This window comes from Tursiops truncatus, chromosome 15 (assembly GCF_011762595.2).
Source record: "Tursiops truncatus isolate mTurTru1 chromosome 15, mTurTru1.mat.Y, whole genome shotgun sequence".
Classification (NCBI taxonomy): domain Eukaryota; kingdom Metazoa; phylum Chordata; class Mammalia; order Artiodactyla; family Delphinidae; genus Tursiops; species Tursiops truncatus.
Genome location: NC_047048.1, coordinates 70,683,141 through 70,705,778, shown reverse-complemented (window position 1 = coordinate 70,705,778; position 22,638 = coordinate 70,683,141). Strand labels below are relative to the sequence as shown.

Genomic DNA, 22,638 nt, shown 5'->3' with positions numbered 1-22,638 from the left:
TGTCTGCCGAATAAAACATAACTCTCAACTTTTAGGTTGTGTATTTTTTTTTCAGTCGACATTCTTTTATGCAGTATTTTTAAAAAATCAAGTTCTAGTAATTGCAATGAGACAAGAAAAATGAAATGTTTAAGTATTAGAAAAAAAGAATAACTTATTGTTTATAGCTGACATGATTGTTTATATAGAAATTACAAAAAAATCTATATACACATTATTAAAGTTAATATAAGTTTTGCAAGTTTGCTGAATACTAAGTCAATGTACAAAATCAATTATATTTCTATATACCAGCTACAAATAGAAAATTAAATTTTAAAAGATAACCTCTAAATGGACTTGAGGACACAGGGAAGGGGAAGGGTAAGCTGGGACGAAGTGAGAGAGTGGCACTGACATATATACACTACCAAATGTAAAATAGATAGCTAGTGGGAAGCAGTAGCATAGCGCAGGGAGATCAGCTCAGTGCTTTGCGACCACCTAGAGGGGTGGGATATGGAGGGTGGGAGACGCAAGAGGGAGGGGATATGGGGATATACGTATGCATACAGCTGATTCACTTTGTTATAGAGCAGAAAGTAACACAACATTATAAAGCAATTATACTCCAATAAAGATGTTGAAAAAGAAATAGAGAATCCAGTTTAAAATGGGCAGAGAAACTGAACAGTTTTCCAAAGTAGACAAAAAAATAATTAACAGTTACATTAAAAAGTGCTCAAGATCACTAATCATCAGCAGAACACAAATCAAAACCAAAATGAGGTATCACCTCAGCTTTCAGAGTGGCTATCACGCAGACAAGTGATAACAAGTGCTGGCAAGGATGTGGAGAAAAGGAAATAACGCTATCCTATGTTCCAGCAACCCCACTATGGATACATATCCTAAGGAAATAAAAATAGGGTATTGAAGCTATATCTTCATTCCCAAGTTCATTGCAGCATTATTCACAATAGCCAAATTATGAAAACAACCTAAGTTTCTCTGAAGGGATGAATGGATAAAGAAGATGTGGCATACATACATATAATGAAATACTGTTCAGCTATAAGAAAGAAGGAAATCTCGCCACTTTCAACAACTTGGATGGACCTTGAGGATACTATGCTAAGTGAAATAAGCCAGACAAAGAAAGACAAATAATGAATGGTATCATTTATATGTGGCATTGAAAAAAAAAAAGGTCAAACTCATAGAAACAGAGTCAGATGGGGGCTGGAGGATGAAGGAATTAGGGAGTGGTTGGTTAATGCATACACACTTTCAGCTATAAGAAGAAAAAGTCCGAGTATCTAATGCAAACATGGTGACTATAGTTTATCACACTGTATTGTATAATTGAAAATCGCTACGAGGACAGAGCTTAAATGTTCTGAACAACAACAACAACAACAAAAAGATAAATGTGTGAGTTGAAATATCCGTTAATTAACCAGATCGGAGGAATCCTTTCACAATATATAGACATCAAATCATCACGATGTATACTTTAAATATCTTAAAATTTTATATGTCAATTATACCTCAATAAAACTGTAATAAATTAACACATTAACCTGAAAAAAAAATCAAGTACATGGGTTACCTTTTGAAACAATATATAGGAGTGTAAGTGATCAGATCATTCCACCCCCAAATATGACACTTTGGCATAAGGATTACCTCCAGCTGAAGACACCTGAGAAGTAGACACAGAAAAGGTCTCTGCCCTCCCTCTATGAATTTCCCTTTGTGACGGTGTTCCCCCATCTCCTCTCTACCAGGAGGGGCAAAATTAAATCACAGGAGACAACTCTAGATAAGACTCTCATCGGTGAGAGGAATCTACAAAACAAACCTTCCTAAAACAACTCTTGTCTTCCATTAGTTTCTCCCATATATTTACCTTCCTACAGGCTGGCCCCTAAAAGCCATAAACCCCTTTCCTTTGTCTTATCACTTCTCTACAAATTTAAATTGTATCGCTCTTTGTCAGAATGGTATAAAAGCCTCCAAGCCTAGCTGGCCCAATCACTAAACCTAAGAGGTGCGGGGGAAACTTTTCCTTCCCTCCAGTGGGGAAAACAACCTAGTTTTGACTGTATGAATATGGGCGGGGCTGCTCTGTGTGACAGTGAGCTCTGCCCCCCGCCCCCCCGCCGCCCCCCCACCCCGTGCTCCCAGAACAGATGTTGCTGAGGGATTCTTACAGGAGGAGGTGGGAAATTGGAGCAGAGGATCTCAAAGATCCGCTCTCCCCCACCTCTGCCACCTAGACAAGGCACACTTAACCACTTAGGGTCAGAAACACTGAGAGAAGGGCAGGGTCCCACATTTGGGAGGACTAATGCTTGCAGGTCAGAAAGTGAAAAACCCTTCAACCGCCGGCTAGACCCATTGTTCCTCACTGAACATAAACAAGTGCTCACAGAATATAAACAAATATCAAACAAGGCCACTCTGTATTTGGAACAAGGCATAGACAAGGCCACTCAGGAACCAAAATATGACTCAACATCCTCCTCTTCTGACTAACATGAGTGGGTCCTGGTTCTTTTTCAGTGACAACTCTGGCCCTGCTTTAATTCTCCTACCTTCTGGATTAAAAATTAAGATACCTGTTACAGAATTGTCCCTGCTTCTTGACTGTGTCCAATTCAAAACTGTTCCCTACTTCCTTAAACCCCTCTTAGAGGTACCCAGCACAGATCCAAATCCTACAATAAGTTCTTCCCAACTCCCTCTTACCAAGATACCTCATGGTTTCTCTTAATGCATTTTCCCTTAACAAACAAGCTAAATAACTCTAATTCATTTTGACTGTGGGCATGTTCCTGGTAGAATTTGATCACGGGCTTTATCACAGTCTTAGCTTTATTCTGCCCAGTCCAACAATACCCAGACAGGGAGAAGCAAGGATTTTAAGGGCTACCTGGAAGGTTCAGTGGTCCTGAAACAACCTGACTTGGGCAAGTAGTTTGGGGGGCAGAAAGAGAAAAGGGAATTAGGAAAGCTTGAGTAATTCTTCTTCCTCAGCCATCAACCCTTTCTGTGGCTTCAGGCAAACCATCTCACTTTGGGTCTTTTTCCATTTCTGTACAAGAAAAGATTTGAATCTATTTCTAAGGCATCTTCCAACCTAAATATTCTAGGATCCAAACTCTACAGGTTCTCATACTCCCAGGTAAATGTTCCCCTACACCAGTTATTTGTAGAACATTGTCATCATTGTTGCCATATCTACATACCACCTGTTGTTATGTAAGTAAATAATTTTTCAAAATTTTTTCTTTAAATGGACTCAGTTTTTACTTAAATTTACACCACTACTTAAAGGGAAATCAAGTACTGCTTGGTAGAAGTGGAAGAATTTCTACAAACACACATATACACAAACCCTAAAACAATGTTATTTAACTGTATATGTTGTTACCTTTTGATGAGATTTGGAAGCCTTTGCTCTGCTAAAAAGGGAGATAAGCAAATGTTAGAAAAATGTTAAATACATACCAGTCGCAAACACACTTTCTCTTTAGTTTGAAACAAGACTTTCTCACTCTGCCTTTCAGTGTTACTTAATGTCCTATACATACGTGCATCCTTACATCCTTTCGGTCACCCCAAATGGTTTATATATCCCACAGTTTAGGAAACAGTGCCCATCTTTTCTGCTTAACCTGGGCTCATCCTTCAGTTCTTAGACTTAATATAAATACCTCAGATTAAATATAAAGTCCTTCCAGGACTACTCCCTAACTGATTACCTTCTCCTTACATAGTAGGTATTAAATACACTTTTACTGAAAGAATATTTCCTCGTAATACTTTTTCATAGCAATTATCACAGTATGCCATGGTGCGTTTCTGTCCATTGTCAGTCTCTTCTTAACTTGGCCATAAATTCTTGTGCACTTCTGTACCCCAGATCTTGACAAAGTGGACCCCCAGGGAATGCAAACGAGATGAAGGAATAAACCCTGCTCTGTTCCTGCAGCATCCGGCTGGTTTAGCCCCGCCTCCTACCCCCAGCCCCGCCGAGGGCGGTGGGCGGGGCCACGCATGACGCAGGCCGCACGTTTCAGGCCTGAGAAACCGTTGCGTGTCTGAGGAGACGCCTCAACCCGCAGTTACTACAGCGCTGGGAGCTTCCGCCTCGGCCACCTCCATCACCCGCATCACCATGGGAGCAGTGCTGGGCGTCTTCTCCCTCGCCAGCTGGGTGAGTTCGGGGTCTGGTGTCTCCGTCGGTCCTGTGGTTTGGAGGAGGGCGATAAGGGCTCCCCAAGCGCAGACCCCGACGGGCCTGGCGCCCGGGGCCCGGGGTTTGGGGGTCCGGCCCTCGGCTGCAGAGGGTATCCGGGGGCGTCCAGGATAAAATCCGCGATGCCCTGCAATCAGGATCAGGCGGTTCGCCTTCTGTGATTGTGGAGGAACGTAAGAGGCCAGCCCTCCATTGTTTACAATTTTGATTGCCCCGCCCCGTGAGCCGTCCGGCCTCGGGGTTCCTCCGGAGCTGGAATGGGACCTGGGACTGAGCTCGGCTGCCGGGGCCCGGGCTCTCTGGTTCATTTCCAAGCACCTTCTTAAGGTGGCGTCATTTATTTGAGCGGGGGTGGGTGGGGCTTGAATAATATTTTTATCCCCTAGCACAGGATTTGCCAAAGCTACAGAGTCTGTGGCAGAGGTGAGGTTTTAACCGAGGCCTGTCTGCGGTTCTGGCGCAGTGGAAAGACGGCCTCGTTGGTTATTATTCAGAATTGGAAGTCATGGCCTGAACATTTGGGGACCCTGTACAAGTCATTTCTTTCTGGTTTACCTTAAGATGAGGACAGTCACCCCAGCATTCCTCGCCTCAAGAGCTGTTGTGAGGATGAAGTGGATAAATCGGTTGAATCACTTTGTAGATTGTAAACGCCTTTTAAAAATTCCTTTTAAAAAAGGAATTTTGGGATCTATGGAAGAGAATATGATGAGTTCACTCATACACTCGCTTCCGAGGAGCATGATTCCTTAACTGCCACTACTTTTTCTTAGGGACAGAATGTATTTTCCATCCTTTAAGGTTGTTGATCTTAAATGAAAAGGGCAGTTGGTCTTTTAAGGGCCTAGGTTGTAGTGGCTCTCCAGTTTTTCAACCTTGACCCAAAGTAAGAATAAATTTTACGTGCTTGATTTAATATACCCATTTAGACACAGGTTGAAATAATTCTTACCTTTGCCCCCTGCTGTACAATTTTTCTTTTCTTTCACATTAAAAAAAAAAATTCTGGTCAGTTGATTTTCTTTCTTTCTTTTTTTTTTTTTACAGTTTACTAGTGGGTCAAACTCACTGTTTACAAAATAGATTTAGAAAAAAAATAGTTAAGAAAGAAATTAATTAGGGCGTGAATTGGTAATTTGAAACTGGAAACACATTTTGGCTTTGATGTAAAGCTGAGATTTGAATTGATGCCATCAAAGCATTTCTACCTATAAATCACTTTTATATTTTATTAATTCCTTTTGTTCAAGAGGAGCAGCAAGGAATTCAGTGTACCAGAGAATGGAATGAGTGAGGGGAAGAATAATAGAAAATGAAGTCAGAAAAGTAAAGGGAGCCAGATCACGTAGATACCCATTGGCCAATTTAAGGACATTGGCTTTTACTCTTATGTGATTATGGGGATCCGTTACAGAAAGGAGGAATGATGTGATCTGACCAGTGTTTTAACAAGGTTGCTGTGTGGAGAAAAGATGTTAGAAAAGAAAGGGTAAGGCAGTGTAGGGGAGGAAAAACTTCCATTCTCAATGGGTTAGTGGTTGGGGCCTGCGAATTAAACTGAGAAAAGACAAATTAGCAAGAGAAAAAAAGAGTTCATGTACTTGTGCAACCCACATACACGCAGGGGTTCTTGGTGATGAATAACTCAAAGAGGTGATTAGAATATAGGGCTTATTATATGCCTGACTTAATTGGGGTTAGGGTTAGGATTGGGTGGGGCAGAAAAGGGCTTCCATGGGAATAACAAATAGGTTTCTTTAGGAAAGACAAATGGGTTTTTAGGAGAACAAACAGGAGATAAGAAAGTTTGTGATAGTACTTGTTTCTGTGAGTGCAGAGGTCTTTTTATCTTCTTCGTGGCCATAAAACTTCCTTGGAGAGACAATTTATGGCAGTTGTTGCTTTCAGTCAGATGAGAAAAGCTCTGAGAAGGCATTTTTTTCTGCTTCTTTTGAATCTCACATGTCTTCATCTGAAAATAATTTTTATACTAACTCAGGGTTCTGAATGGGTTGCTATAGCAGCGAGACAGGAGCTATTGCATTTAATCCAGGTGAGGGATAATAGTAGTGGCTTGGACCAACGTGATAGCTGAGGATGCTATGAAAGTGGCCAGATTCCGGATACATTTTGAGGATAGAGCTGATGTGCTGACAAATGGAATGAGGGTTTTGGAAAAAGAGAAGGCATGGAGGATGACTCCAAGGATTTTGGCAACAGTCACATACTCTTCCTTTGGCAACAGGAAGAGTATGTGACGCAACCTGGGTCCTTGGACTCTTTAATCAACAGAAATTGATAAGAGGCCAGAGGAGAATTTCAGCCAAGCAAGAGAGAGAAAAACAAGTAACAGATGGGGGAACTGGTTCCTTAAATGGGATATGGGTAGGGGCGGATCAGTGGGTTGAGCAAGAGGTGTGGCTTAGGTAATCTGCTCTCCCCCTTGGTGGGGCTCTGTGCAGGGGTCGCGCACAGTACCCTGCTATTGCTCTGTGCACCTCCGAAGTGGCAGTTGGTTTGTGGCTTTTTTGTATCTTACCGTTCATGTGTGCAGTTATTTTGAGTCCCTTATAGTTTCTTTGTATTCTGTTGCTCAAGGGTTAGTCCATGTGCAAGCACTCAGGTAAAGGGTCCCAGGTTCCAGCCTCTCTCAAATAGAGTTGTTTACTGAGAGGGAGAAGTGACATAACATAGAGTAGGACAAGTTTGTTCCACAGATTGAGTACCTACTGTGTAAAGGTGCAAGAGATATAACACTAGGTGGGCCCCCCTCAAGGTACAAGATGTAAACAGGTAAGTAGGTGTATTGGTTTGCCAGGGCCTCATAACAAAGTACCGCAGAATGGGTGACTTAAATTACAGAAATTTATTGTCTCATGGTATTAGAGACTAGAAGTCTGAGATTAAGGTGTCAGCAGGGTTGGTTCCCTCTGAGGGTGGTGAGGTAGACTCTGTTCCAGGCCTCGTCCCCGGTTCCTGGGGGTTTGGTAGCCATCTTTGCTGTTCCTTTGCCTTATCAGGTTCTGCCTTCATCTTCACATGACGTTCTCCCTGTGATGCATGTCTGTGTCCAGATTTCTCCATTTTATGACATCAGCCGTGTTTGATTAGGGGCCCACTCTTCTCCAGTATAACATCATTTTACCTAATTACATCTGCGGCAACCCTGTTTCCAAATAAGGTCACATGCTGAGGTACTGGGGATTAGGACTTAAAACCTACGAATTTTGGAGGACACAATTCAACCTAAAGCAAACAGTAGGCAACTATCATTAGTTTATTTAATTGGCTGGGGGGAAAAATAGCTAAAGGGAGTCAGGAGTGTGAGACTACAGACAAAATAAACCCGTAGCAATTAGTGTCATTGTTTTCAGGTGTAAAATGTCTGTATTTCTATCTGCGACCAGATACAGACTTCTATTACAGTCTTTTGACCCAGATTGTAGTTAAGAGTTGGAGATGAGCCTGGGTGGTCAGTTCCCCGTGGCTGTTTTGCTTATGGATATTAACGGTTACCTTGATATACAGAGCCCCTGCTATGAAAGGCATTGTGCTAGGTGCTATGTATTCCTGACATTATCTCATAAAAGATTATTACTGGGACCATACTGTAAAACCAGAATCCCCCAGCGTTGCATTTGCTGCTTCTGCTGGTGATTCTGAACTAGCGTATCCTTGTAATGTGACTTCATAACATCACCTGTCAAAGCAATTCAGGTGGTTTCCTATTCAAGTGTATAGAAGAATGACAAAGTATATCCTCTCATCTGGAATGCTCATTAGGAGAATTTAGCTGACCAAAGATCCAGGTTGAGGTAAATTGAGGTAAAATTCATATTACATAAAATTAACTATTTTAAAGTGACATTTAGTATATTCACAGTGTTGGGCTATCATCATACCTGTCTGAGTCCAAAACATTTTCATCACCCCAAAGACAAACTCGATTTCTGTTTAGCAGTCTACTCTCTTCTCCCCACTCCCTCCAGCCTCTGGAAACCACTAATCTGCTTTCTATCTCTGGATTTACCTATTCTGGATATTTCATATGAATGAAATCATACAATATGTGACCTTTTGTGTCTGGCTTCTTTCACTTAGCATGATGTTTTCTAGGTTCACCTATGTTGTACCAGCTATCGGTACTTCATTTTTATGGCCAAATAACATTCCATTTTGCAGGTATACCACATTTTACTTATCCATTCATCAGTTGATAGACATTTGGGTTGTTTCTGCCTTTTGACAATTGTAGATAGTGCTACCTTGAACATTCATATACAAGTTTTTGTTTGAATACCTGTTTCAGTTCTTTCGGGTGTATATGTAAGAGTGTAGTTACTGGGCCATATGATAATTCTATGTTTGACTTTGAGGAATCTCCAGGTTACTTTTTTTTTTTTAAATAAATTTATTTATTTTTGGCTGTGTTGTGTCTTCATTGCTGTGCGTGGGCTTTCTTTAGTTGCGGTGAGCAGGGCTACTCTTCGTTGTGGTGTGCGGGCTTCTCATTGCCATGGCTTCTCTTGGTGTAGAGCATGGGCTCTAGGCACATGGGCTTCAGTAGTTGTGGCACGTGGGCTCAGTAGTTGTGGCTCGCGGGCTCTAGAGCGCAGGCTCAGCAGTTGTGGCGCACGGGCTTAGTTGCTCCGCAGCATGTGGGATCTTCCCAGACCAAGGCTCGAACTCCAGGTTACTCTTGAATGGAGCCGAATGTCTCTTGCTTTCATTATTTATAAGGGTTTCCATGTAATGTTGCCTTATGCTGTAATATCAGATTTGGTAGCTAGGATTCCCAGAAAACAGCAAGTGGAGTTAGTTTCTATTTTTCTCAGTGTTATTGTTTTTAAATAAAATATGCTGTCTGTGAGAACATAACCAACATTTATTGGGCTTTTACTGTGTTTTAGGCACTGTGTTGAGTGCTCATTTAATATAGCAATGTCTGAGGGAGGAAGATTCTGTTATTGAGTTTAATTTACAGATGGAGAAATAAGCTTACATTATGTAACTTGTTGAGGTAAAGTGGTAGAAATAATATCAACTCCAGAGCCCATGCTTTTAACCACTTCCTCCCAGCTATAGTTCTCAGTTAAAACTCTCAAAGCCTGGTTGGCCTCATCTTCTGTTCTGGATGTCACAAAGGAGTCCACTGAAGGAGGTCTCAAATGGTGATGATGTGCTTATTACAGGTTCCATGCCTTTGCGGTGGTGCATCATGTTTGCTGTGTAGCTGCTGTCCCAACAGTAAGAATTCCACTGTGACTCGCCTCATCTATGCTTTCATCCTCTTCCTGGGCACTATTGTATGTTGTATCATGTTTCATGAAGGGATGGAAACTCAGCTGAAGAAGGTAAGTAGAGGTAACCATAACCTTATTTAACGTAGTGGTTTTTATTATTTTTATATTTTGCAGAGTTTTAGTTGTAATTAGTACTTATTTCCTCACTGTTGTGAAAGTCAAGTTCATTGGATTTGTTGGCATTTTAAATTTTGGTCATAGTCAAGACACAGAATATAAAGGTATCAGTCTTTTCCCAAAGTAAAGGTAGTCAGAATGAACATCTTTAGTCTAACAGCTTTGGGAAAGATATTAAAAGAGTGGCCCTAAAACTTTATCTTTTCTTATATGTTTAGTTTTAAACATTTAAACTGGACTGGCCCTTCACCTTCAGAAGGAGTGGGTTGTAGCATGAAAACTCATGGGAAAATGGGAGATAACCTCATCCACAGGTAAGGGCCAAAAAGAGAGCACTCAGGACTTCCCTGGTAGTCCAGTGGTTAAGAATCCGCCTTCCAATGCAGGGGACGCGGGTTTGATCCCTGGTCGGGGAAGTAAGATCCCACATGCCGTGGAGCAACTAAGCCCGCGGGCTGCAACAAAGAGTCTGCACGCTGCAATGCAAGATCCTGTGTGCTGCAGCTAAGAGCCAACGTAGCCAATAAACAAATAAATAAAATATTAAAAAGAAAAGAGAGAGAGAGAGCTCTTGCCTTTTATTTTCAAAATGCAACTTGTTTATTCTATTTGGTGACAAGATTGTAAGTGAATTGGAAGGCAAAGAGAGAAGTCCCACAGGAGAGTCTTGCAGTTGTTTAAGTGGTCAGTTTTAAAAATCCAGGCTTTCCTATTGTGGAATAGAATCTCTCTTTAAATGTGGATATTCCCATAACATTAAAATTGCTTTTTCCAGATTCCTGGATTCTGTGATGAAGGACTTAAAACCAAGGTGGCTGATATAATCATGGATAAACACTGTGATGTGCTGGTTCGTTATAAAGCCGTATATCGAATCAACTTTGCCTTGGCCGTCTTTTTCTTTGCCTTCTTTCTGCTCATGTTAAAAGTGAAAACGAGTAAAGATCCCAGAGCAGCGATACACAATGGGTTTGTAGGAATTATTTATTATTAACTTGTTATGTTATGATGTGCACCCTCCCCTTCAGCAGTTCATGTTGCCATTTTGATGAAAGCAGTAGAGTATGTAAATCAGTGGCCCAGATGTATTTCTGACCTACTATACATGGGAAGTTGTTTCAACATCATTTTCAGTTGGAGCCCTGCAGCATGGAAGAGGTAGAGTGGACAAGGACAATCTTGTCTTTTTCCTGTATTTTTTAAAAATACCTTTGCTTAAAGTGCCTAGATTTTTATGGAACACCTATGAAACAGTTCAAGCATTGTACTAAGCACTACACACACACACACATTTTTTCTTTCTGTTGTTAAAAGAGAAACATTTACCTGATATATTTAAACAGTATACAGAAAGATAAATAGTGAATATATTTGGGCCCCTGATTCACATATTCTGTCGCTTCCCGTTCCTGATCCCCGGTTCCCCTTTACAGGGAGGTTAAATAAATTGCCTAAGATGTCTCAGCTAGTGAGGGTTGGAGCTAGGATTGAAACTCAAGTCTGTCCAGCTCCAAAGCTGCTTTCTTTACACTCTGCCATACAAGGCAGTCTTTAAAGATTGACTGAAAGCCAGGTTTGGTCCTGGCCTTTGCCAGTGACGAACTGTGTGATTGTGGGCAAGGCATTTATGTCCAATCGCCTGATGTGCGGCAAGCCAACCTGAGATGCTGAGGTTTGCAGCAGAGACGGGAAGACAGACCTCAGATCTGCCTCCCCGAAGGCGAGAGGCTTTAGTTATTTATGGGATAGAGAAGCAGAGTAGTCTTAGGTTTGGGGAAAGGGAATGGAGGTAAGGAAAAGGTGAGGTAATCAGTGTTCTGCACAGGTGTATCTGAATTACATGCTTCTTAATAGGATGCATGTTCAAAAATGGAGATGCTTAGCATAATCTGAGGGTAGAGTTTTTGGCACTCTGACATCAAAAGGATCATTCATTTTTGGCACTGACATCAAAAGGGTTATTCATTGCACATCTGTGCAGGCCCTGTCTTAGGGTCAGTGGTCCCGACCAGTCTTAGGCAGCTTGAACTGGATAAAAACTAACTCCCAGTTTCTGAAAAACGGCTTAAGCCCCCGTTACTATAGTGACCCACAAGTCAGAGGCACATTATCTACAGGGGTAGTTAAAAAAGAGTCTTGTGGTATATTATCTAGGCCATATGAAGGTTGGAGGGTATGAAATTTGAAAAAAAAAAATTACGATGAGCCTTTTGAAGGCAAGGCTGCAAGCGGGGGTGGTTCTATAACCAGCTGTTCCCTTAGCACTGTTGTGTAAGGCAAGCTCAAGAATTTCTGTTGGGCACCAGTGTCTGTTAACTATGGGGCACAGTTTCAGGATGGGTTTTTTAACACTATGGGGCATGGTTTTACCATGTTGTAAAGGAAGGATTTGGTGATTCACTTTCCCCCAGATCTAAGTTGATTGCTTTATATTTAGCTAACATCGTTAGTTTAGAATGCTCCAAAATTCTAGAAAAAGTCCTATCTTTAAGTGCTAAAAGTAGGGAAATAACATGTTTCTTTCTTGTGAATGTGCATGATTTGGTCTCTGTGCTAACGTTTGTTCTTAAGTTGTGTGAAGTATTGAGTGAAGTAGTTTCATGTCAAGTGAAGAAATAAGCCTAATCATGTTGGAAGTGGCTAGTAAGGCTTTATTTTTGCATTTTAGAAATTCATTTTTCTCAGTGTAAGGGCAAAAATTAGCATTTCATAAGTGTACTTTTATATTTTAATAGGTTTTGGTTCTTCAAAATTGCTGCCATTGTTGGTATCATGGTTGGATCTTTCTATATCCCTGGGGGCCACTTCACCACAGGTATGGTTCACTATTAGGGGGGTCAATTATAATATATACAAACTCTACAAATGATTGAGTTAAAGCTACATTTTCATTACTGATTTTTGCAGAACTGGTAATTAAATGAGATGGTGTCCAATTACCATGACTTGGTACTAATATTAAGATATTAATTGATTGATTAAAGCCGGGAGGCATTCAGCCCACTTCTCAGCTATTCTGGAACCATATGTTCGTTTGCCAATATTTTAATAGTTTCTCTTCTCACTTGGCAATACCACGTTAATCGGAGAGCTTGTCAACGTAAGGGCTTGTAACCATGTGTTCCACTATTCCTGTCTTAACCTGCTTCCTTATCGTGACATCTGTGGATTTCCACTGTGATTTTTATCCCTGTAAGTAAAGGAAAGGGCTTATATCTTTTCCATTTGGAATGTCAGACCCTAGGCTCCCCTTGGCACAAGCTAGAACAAGTTTGAAAAGGTCTGAAACCCAACAGAACACTTCTCAGAGAATGCCTTTGAGTTTGGAATTGCAATAATTTTGCTGTACTGCTGGAGACAATGTCTTTATTACCTCTCTATTACTTGAATTGAAATCTTTTTAGAATGTTGGACAGTAACATTCTGAAATGTTGCTCCTATGGTGAAGAGTAACTGTGCTTTTGGTTTGTAGCCTGGTTTTTTATTGGCATGGTGGGGGCTGCCTTCTTCATCCTCATCCAGCTGGTGCTGTTGGTGGACTTTGCTCACTCTTGGAATGAATCATGGGTAAATCGAATGGAAGAAGGGAACCCAAGGTGCTGGTATGCGGGTAGGTATCTAAACCCCTATGAGAGCCATACTACATTATGCTACGTTAAATAGGGTGAAAATTGGTCCTCGTTAGTATAAGAGTTTGTTATGACTGTGGGCATTCATGTTTGTTTTCTTTTTTCTAGCTTTACTGTCTGTCACAAGCATGTTTTATATCCTGTCAATCATCTCTGTCATATTGCTCTACACATACTACACCAAACCAGATGGCTGCACAGAAAACAAGTTCTTCATCAGTTTTAATCTGATCCTTTGCATTGTGGTTTCTATTATGTCAATCCATCCAAAAATTCAGGTATGGTTGTGATTTCTGCTTCTTCCTCCTGTGAAGGATTTTTAATGAATGCTAAACTTGAAACCTAGGTAACCTGTTGTATGAATTTATGTCCAAGTTTATCTACTTAAACATTTTTCTACTTCAACACAATAAAGTCTTCTTAATTATAACTTAATCACTCTAAAATGTGCCATGGAGGGCCAGTAAATGAATAATTTCCCTATTATTTAAGAAAAAAATCTATGTAACTTGAGAATTTCTCATTCTTATAAAATTGTTTATATCATGAGACTGATTCTTAGGAATCTTTAGCAAAGATATTTTAGGGGAATTCAACTAGAAAAAATAATTGATTTTAATATTTAAAACAACTCATGCTCCTGAGTTTCCTCATTTAAATACAATATTTTTAAAATTCAGATATGAATTTAGGTGTGAAAAGAACATCTAGACATCACCTCTCCTTTTTTATTTTTATTATTATTATTATTATTATTTATTTTTTTTTTTGCGGTACGCGGGCCTCTCACTGTTGTGGCCCCTCCCCTTGCGGAGCACAGGTTCCGGACGCGCAGGCTCAGCGGCCATGGCTCACGGGCCCAGCCGCTCCGCGGCATGTGGGATCCTCCCGGACCGGGGCACGAACCCGTGTCCCCTGCATCGGCAGGCGGACTCCCAACTACTGCGCCACCAGGGAAGCCCTCTCCTTTTAAAAAAAAAAAAAAAAGTTATTTTATTTTTGGCTGCGTTGGGTCTTTGTTGCTGGGCGCGGGCTTTCTCTAGTTGCGGTGAGCGGGGGCTACTCTTCGTTGCGGTGCGCGGGCTTCTCATTGCGGTGGTTTCTCTTGTTGCGGAGCTCCGGCTCTAGGCGTGTGGGCTTCAGTCGTTGTGGCTCGCGGGCTCTAGAGCGCAGGCTCAGTAGTTGTGGCGCACGGGCTTAGTTGCTCCACGGCATGTGGGATCTTACCGGACCAGGGCTCGAACCCGTGTCCCCTGCATTGGCAGGCAGATTCTTAACCACTGCGCCACCAGGGAAGCCCACCTCTCCTTTTAAAAGTGAGAAAACCGAAGTTCCAGAGAGGTGATGGGTCACCAAGCTAGCCAGTGGCAAAGCTTAGCTTAGATTTCACTGTACCAAGGAACTAGTAGTAAATCTAAGCCTTTGTGTGATATACAGGAATTTCCAGGATTATGAAATGCCTGAGAACCAGTAGTGCATGCCTCCTCTTTCTTGGTTCTTTTTCAAGCTAACTCAAACTGAAAGGTTACTTGTCATCTTTCAACTGTCAGGCAGAATTAGAAGGTTCTCAATTAATAACAATTCAGTGGGTCCCAGGAAGTATGCTGGGTTTTAGAAATTCAGCCCTTGCAATTCCTATGGCATTGTTTTCTTTTTGATTCTGTAGGAACACCAGCCTCGTTCTGGCCTCCTGCAGTCCTCTATCATCACCCTCTACACCATGTACCTCACATGGTCAGCCATGTCCAATGAACCTGGTAAGGGAGTTTTAATAACGCATTCATTTGGTGAAAAGAAAGTAAGAAATGAGAATGTCCCTGGAAGCCCAGTGGTTAGGACTCCATGCTTTCACTTCTGTGGGTCTGGGTTTGATCCCTGGTCGGCAAACTAAGATCCCACAAGCCGCGCCACGCAGCCAGAAAAAAAAAGAAAAAGAAAAAAGAAAGTAAGAAATTACTCCTTTGGTGGGTGCAGAAACTAGAGCTGGAGCAAATGTCAGACAAACAAATGAACAGACAAAAAACTTCACTTAAATGTACAGTGTCCACGGTATTTACCTTTCACGTTTTATTCTCCATGTCTATTCATGGCTATTCAGAGCTGACAGCCTAAAGGACCACAGTCCTTTATATAGTCCAGGCTTTTCCCTGGACTAAGTCAAACTAGTTAAGAGCTGAACAAGGCAACATTGTTTTGGCCCTTTGTAGAATTACTTTAATTGAGTGTTACTTTGGTGGTACAGGCTGCAGAAGAAACAGCTGCAGGAAATCTCCTTTTGTAGATCTTATGGGATTGTTTCTCAGTGGGGGTATTTTATGGACTCCTTTTCAAGGAAAACCATTATTTCAGACCATTCAGTGATGACTCAACTTACTTTTATTGTATTCCTATGTAACTATGTAGAAACAAAACTAGGGATAAACTCCTTGTGCTGTTTTTTTTTTTTTTGCTAACCAGGCCAAGTTTATTGAATCTAGCCTTATTTTGCAAACAAATTAGTTTTTTTTTTTAAGTTTTTATTTTATATTGGAGTATAGTTGATTAGCAATGTTTTGATAGTTTCAGGTGTACAGCAAAGTGATTCAGTTATACATTTTCCCATTTAGGTTGTTACATAATATTGAGTAGAATGTCCTGTGTTATACAGTAGGTCATTGTTGATTATCCATTTTAAATATAGCAGTGTGTACATGTCAATCCCAACCTCCCTAACTATCCCTTCCCCCCCGGTAATCATAAGTTTGTTTTCTAAGTCTGCGTAAACTTGTGCTTTAAACACAACTATAGAGCCAAAAAGACTTGCCAGTTAAATTTCAAACCCAGTGAAATCAAGATTGACATTTATGATATTTGACAAATACTTTGTTGTTGTAGTTTCATTTCCTTTTTTCTAAAACTAAGTCTGTAGTTGCAACACAGATGCGTTGCTGGCTGCCCAGTTGCAGGTTCTTTGAAGTGTAGCATTCCTATGTTTTAAATCACGAATGAGTGATGTATAGCACACCCCTCAAATCCTTTTGGACCAAGATGAGTTATACTGAAAGATATAAACAGTTTTTCATTTTCAGATCATTCCTGCAACCCTGGCCTATTGAGCATCATTATGCACATGACCTCACCAACCTTGGCTCCTGCAAATGCAACTGCTCTTGCCCCTACTCCTGCTGCACCGTCGCAGAGTGGGCCTTCTCTGAATAAAGAGAACTTTATTGGGCTGGTCGTCTTTGTTCTCTCCCTTTTGTATTCTAGGTAAGTTTAAAAGTACTTAGGACAAAATTCTTAGGAAGGTTAGTAATAGAGTGAAGAAGCTATTTTGCTTTCAAAAAACAGTGAGAAGAATTACAAAAATTTAACTCTTCCTTATTAAAGTCATTGACTTGCTTCAGTTACCTTGCTGTGTACATTTCTTTAAGTTCAGTAAATCCTCTCATCGAATAATTCCTCCCAGGCTTACTAAGAGATATGTTCTCCTTTGTATAGGAGGATAAAGCCTTTACCTGACTCTGGATCAGCTAGAATACTGGCTCTGAAAATTGGTTGGCTTATCTTTTTTTAAAACAATCTTTATTTTCTGATCACTGTAAATAATATTTAAACAACTACAGAATTTTATACATGAAATGTTAGTCTGTAGTTAATCCAGGACACCAGATATAACCTATGTTAGCAGTATTCACTCATTCTCCCACCCATTTTTATTGATATTGTCTGTATAAGTGCATGTTACTTTAATAATTTTAAAATATGCAATAATAAAAATGGGCAAGGATATATTTATATAAATTAATAGCTTAAGTGAGAACAGTAGGAAATGAAATGGTCCTCCCTCTAAATTTACCTCTGCTATGATTAACATTTTGGTACATATTATTTCAGGCTTTTTTCCTTTGTTTATACTTACTGTCTATTGACCTATCTGTATCTATATAATTATGCATATTTTTATAAATAGTTACATAATTTTATTTATATCACTTGATATCTAATTTTTTCAAAATAAATTGGGAGCGGGCTTCCCTGGTGGCGCAGTGGTTGAGAGTCTGCCTGCTGATGCAGGGGACACGGGTTCATGCCCTGGTCCGGGAAGATCCCACATGCCGCGGAGCGGCTAGGCCCGTGAGCCATGGCCGCTGAGCCTGCACGTCCGGAGCCTGTGCTCTGCAACGGGAGAGGCCACAACAGTGAGAGGCCTGCGTACCACAAAATAAATAAATAAATAAATTGGGAGCATTCTATATAACAGTATATATACTTTCTGAAATGCCTATGAATTTGTCATAATTTGGACAGCTTTGCACATAATGTGTAGATTTATCCTTTTTTCTTTTTTTAATGATTGCTTAAAATATGGGTTGGCAAATAACAGCCCTTTGGGCTGGCTTCCTGTTTTTGTAAATAAAGTTTTATTGGCATACAGCTATGTTCATTTGTTTTCATACTGTCTGTGACTGTTTTTGTTTGTTTTCCTTTGATTCTTGATATTGGGGGCAAAGCTTTTAGTTTTTCACTATTAAGTATGATGTTAGCCCTGACTGTTTGTTTGTTTGTTTGTTTGTTTTTGCGGTACACGGGCCTCTCACTGCTGCGGCCCCTCCCGTTGCGGAGCTCCGGACGGGCAGGCTCAGCGGCCATGGCTCAGGGGCCCAGCCACTCCGTGGCACGTGGGATCTTCCCGGGCCGGGGCACGAACCCGTGTCCCCTGCATCGGCAGGCGGACTCTCAACCACTGCGCCACCAGGGAAGCCCAGCCCTGGCTATTTGATAGATGCCCTTTATCAGTTTGAGGATGTTCTTCTCTATTTCTATTTTGAGTTTTTATCATGAAAAAAATATCAGATTTTTGTAAAATGCTTTCTCTTTGTTGAGATGTTCATGTGGGTTTTGTCCTTTATTTGTATGTACTTTTTTATTCAGTCATTTAACAAACTTTTAGTGAATATCTGCTGTGTACTAGAAATGCATAGATGACTAAGGTCATTGTCAAAAAGTTCTATGAATAGCAAGGAAGACAGGAACAGTAAGTGATATAGCAGAAGGAAGAGTAAGGAGCTGTGGGAATTTAATCCAGCCTAGTGATAGGGTGATGCCAGGGAAGACCTCCTAGAGGGCACAGCCTGATCAGAGAATTTAAAGGGTGATTAAGTTAGCTGGGAGAAGGTGGGGAGTGCATTCCAAGCAAAGGAGAGAGGTACTTGTGAAGTCCTGAAGCAGACATTGAGAGCATAGTATGTTTTGGGAAACTCCTAGGCAGTTAAACCCTCAAATTGTAACTGATGAGAGTACTGTCTCTGTCTTGTGATGACAGGCATTTAAGCAAACCCTTCAGAAGCCCTTCGGTCCCCAAAGCAGGAGCAGTTCAGAAATAACCTTCATGTGTATAGACCAGTGACAGCATTTCGTGTTCATGTCCCCTTTCTTTTTTTTTTTTTTTGCGGTACGCGGGCCTCTCACTGTTGTGGCCTCTCCCGTTGCGGAGCACAGGCTCCGGACGCGCAGGCTCAGTGGCCATGGCTCACGGGCCCAGCCGCTCCGCGGCATGTGGGATCTTACCGGACCGGGGCACGAACCCGCGTCCCCTGCATCGGCAGGCGGACTCTCAACCACTGTGCCACCAGCGAAGCCCAATGGCCCCTTTCTGACTTACCTTCTTGGGGTCGCTCTCCAGCATCCGCAATGCCAGCAATAGCCAAGTAAGCAAGCTGACCCTGTCAGGAAGTGACAGCGTGATCCTCCGTGATACGACTGCCAACGGCGCCAGCGATGAGGAAGATGGACGGCCTCGGCGGGCTGTGGACAACGAGCGAGAGGGCGTGCAGTACAACTACTCCATATTCCACCTCATGCTCTGCTCGGCTTCCTTGTACATCATGATGACCCTGACCAACTGGTACAGGTAGGAGGCAGAGAGAGAGAGAGTCGAGGGAAAAACACTTAGCCCCTCAGGGTTGCCTGTAAAGTCTACATCCATTGTCCTGACTTCAGAATCCCCTTTCTTTACCCTTATAATGAAGTTGTGTTCAGTGCTCTTTTCTGAAATACTTTTGACTTTTTCTCCTCTTGCATTTGAAATCCAGTTGGAATTCTTACGGTGAAAATCACGGGAAGCCCTTCCAAACTTGAGTTACTTGAGAGAGAAAATCATGACATTAAGTGAGCTGACTTGTCTTTGTTCCCTGATATTTCTCTGTCTAGAGATGTCCGTATAGAGTATTCTGATCAAAGTAATCATGTGGTAAGGAAGGAGAGTTTCAGGGAGGTCATTTCAATCTAGACTTTGACCAATATGTAGAAGAGCTAGATGTTCCTGAAGAACTTTTTGCAAGGAATAGTCACAGTTCTTCATGCAGGCAAGAGATAAAAGCTGTTTGAGAGGCAGAGTTCCCTGCTCATAAAAACTAAAAACCACAGCTTTCTCAAGTCTCTTCTAGAAACTTACTAGGGAGTCATGTCAGTCGAATTTCACTGGAGCATTTCTTAGCTTTTGCTGAGGGGCTGCTGAATGCTGAAATTAGGCTCCTTTACCTACCTCTCTGCTGTTTTCTTAGCCCTGATGCAAACTTCCAGACCATGACCAGCAAGTGGCCAGCTGTGTGGGTCAAGATCAGTTCCAGCTGGGTCTGCCTCCTCCTCTACGTCTGGACCCTTGTGGCTCCGCTCGTCCTCACCGGTCGAGACTTCAGCTGAAGCTCTGAGTGCCAAGGACACACTGAAATTCATAAAGGTCTCCTTTGCTGAAAGCTCACATCCCTTTTACTTTTGCTTCAACTAATATATTAAGCAAACTCTCTGCAAATAAGACTATATCCAGGTTTATATCAGAGGGCAAGAGTGAATGATGCTTAATGCAGGATCAGAACTTTTCGTTTATATCTATATTATGTTTATTTGTAAGGATATAGAGTAAAAGGAACGTTTTGCCTTTTAAAGTGAACTACAGCTGTGCTGTGAAGAGAGTTCTTTATTAAGACTTATAGGTTCCTACAACTTTGATTTAACATGTAAGACAGAAAAATGTTGGATATTTGAGGCTGTCGTTAATATATTTCTATTGCAAAATCTTTAAAAAGCATAGTAATTATAATAATGCATTTCTATGACAGTTTTCTTCTGTGAAAGTCTTGTGTGAAACAAGCTCTTTGTTCAGTCCTTAAACTCATAGTGCTTGGGGAGAGGAATACATGTGTGGGTCTTGCCCCAGAAGAGGGGTTGCTAGTATGGCTACTGTTTCTATATCTTGAGTTTTTTCGTTTACTTTTTTTTATACTACAGTCTTGATGCTGCTTGATTTAAGCCTGTGGCTTTGCCAGAAATGTTAATTTCAATTAAATGCTTTGTAGGTTTGGTTAAACTGAAGATTCACTTGGGAAAACCATGCAACTTTAGTCTGTGTAATTATCTTGTTATGAGTATGTAAAAGTATAATGCATGTGAATTTATTATTTGCACTATAAAGGTATTTGATTAAAATAGAAAGACAAGCTTTTAAGGCCCTTTCTTTAACAGCTTTTATCAGTTAGCAGCCATTCTATGTTTTTCTTTTTTTTTGGACATATGGACAGTCAGGTTTATAAATCATCTTGCAGAATGCTCCTGTTCCTTCTAAAACTTAAGGTCTGGCTGGTGAGTAGAGTCTTGAACTCATTTGGAAATGGTACTAAATATCTTTTCTGGGCAAGACACTTGGGTAGATGAGCGAGAAGGTCAGCACTGCCGGGAAGCTTTCGGGAGAGGCAGCACACAGGGCGGTAGAACAGAACAGTTCACTCAGGGAAGATTTACTGCGCGTTCTGTACCAGGCCCTGTCAGGTTCTGGGATGCACCTTTCAACATGACAGGCAGCGGCTCTGCCATCTTGGACTTAGAGTTTCGAGGAGGATATAATGAGCTGACAGGTAGTACAACGTGTTGTGATTAGTGCTGTGATTTAGGAATTGCAGAGAACTCAAAGTAGAGGTGCTAGGTTGGGGTGTCATGGTAGGCTTCTTGGAAAAAGTGTTGTCTAAGCCAAGAAACGTTAGGAGTTAGCTAATAAAAGAGAAATGGGGAAGTGGAATGGCATTGCTGAAGGGTAGACTAAATGGTATGTTAAGGGTAGGGAGATTAAAAAAAAAAAAAACATGTTCAGTGAAGCTGTAAAGGGGAGAAGTGGGCAGGGACTAGGTCACGAAGGGCTTTGTAAACCACACTGAAGAGTTTGGACCTTATGCGAAGGCAACAGGGAACATATTCACATATTCAGAGTGACGTGGATGAATGATGTCTTCAGTCACTGTGGCTGATATATGGAGAATGGATTTAGGGACATGAGACCGGGGCAGTCCATATAATAAGATTTGAAACAAAGAAGTCAAAGTGAGGATGGAGAGAAACTGACAGCTGAGAGTTACTGAGTAATTAAAAATTTTAACTTGGCAATTGATTAGCTATGGGGGAGAGGTAGATTCCTGAGTCATGCTGATTTAATCACCTGAGTGTATGGTGGTTCCGTTTATATGGTGAGAAAAACCGGAAGGGGAGGAACAATTTGCACTAGAAGAGAAGATGGGAGGTGGTCCCTCAAGATGGCTAAGAGTCAGACTGTTTAGGTTTGCAAACAAGCTTTGCCATTTTCTATCAGTCAGACTGGTCAGTTAATACTTATTGAGTATATACTATGCTTTATGACCTTGGGCAAATGACAATCTGTCTGAGCCTCAGTGTTTCCTTTGTTTGGAAGTTTATCTTAGTACAAAAGATTGTTTAGGGAGTAAAACTACTTTGCAAGGTGCTTAACCCATTTTAAGCACATCTGGTGGTAGCTGCTAATCTCCGTGTGGGCTAATATGAGACCAGACAATAGTCAAAGGTCAGAGATATTCACCCATAATCTGGTGGAGGTTAGATTTGAGGTGTTCTTACAGAATTAAACAGATGGGACATAGAGGGGACAGTATCAGTTGAGCTGTAGGTGAGGGGTCAGGAAACAGGGCTTGATATGAAGTGTTGGAACCACCACCATTTAAACCAGTACCTTATGCCGTGGTTCAGAGATAAAGTTGCCAGGGATTTGGGGGGCAGTTCGGGGAGGTGTAGCCCCTTACTTTGCCATTGAAAAGCAATCACCTCATTTTCCTTAAAGCAGGGCCAGCCAGTTTTAAGACTTTTAAAGGTCCTGAACTTCCAGAACATTACCGTGTACCATCCCCCACCTTATGTCCTTTAAGGTAAAAGCAATACTAAACTGTAAAGTAAATGTAACAAAGTCCAATAAAGGTTTTATTTTCTTCTCATGATGACAACTTTGATATTAATTTGAAATAACAAATTCTCTTTAAAAACGAGAGGGCAGTGTCCCTGCTTTGCT

The 22,638-nt window shown here is 41.3% G+C and overlaps 1 protein-coding gene across 2 annotated transcripts; it reads left to right on the top strand.

Moving 5' to 3' along the window:
• The first annotated feature begins 4,047 nt into the window (after positions 1-4,047).
• On the top strand, positions 4,048-22,567 carry SERINC3 (serine incorporator 3). Of its 2 annotated transcripts, XM_033839055.2 has the most exons (10): positions 4,048-4,204; positions 9,439-9,600; positions 10,442-10,635; positions 12,402-12,481; positions 13,139-13,276; positions 13,404-13,573; positions 14,962-15,052; positions 16,364-16,544; positions 18,961-19,188; positions 19,841-22,567. In XM_033839055.2, exons 1-10 carry the CDS (start codon positions 4,166-4,168, stop codon positions 19,977-19,979), a joined length of 1,422 nt encoding a protein of 473 aa, XP_033694946.1. In that variant the 5' UTR covers positions 4,048-4,165; the 3' UTR covers positions 19,980-22,567. The 2 variants fall into 2 exon arrangements, with proteins under 2 accessions (XP_033694946.1, XP_073649123.1); XM_073793022.1 differs by lacking the exon at positions 19,841-22,567 and having other exon boundaries at positions 18,777-19,034.
• The last annotated feature ends 71 nt before the right edge of the window (positions 22,568-22,638 follow it).

What these genes read in the sequence shown, in the direction of transcription:
- SERINC3 (XM_033839055.2), top strand. Translation starts at nt 4,166, where the DNA reads ATGGGAGCAGTGCTGGGCGTCTTCTCCCTCGCCAGCTGG. An exon ending in TGGAAACTCAGCTGAAGAAG is followed by an intron (nt 9,601 to 10,441) that starts GTAAGTAGAGGT and finishes TGCTTTTTCCAG; the next exon opens with ATTCCTGGATTCTGTGATGA. An exon ending in CCCAAGGTGCTGGTATGCGG is followed by an intron (nt 13,277 to 13,403) that starts GTAGGTATCTAA and finishes TCTTTTTTCTAG; the next exon opens with CTTTACTGTCTGTCACAAGC.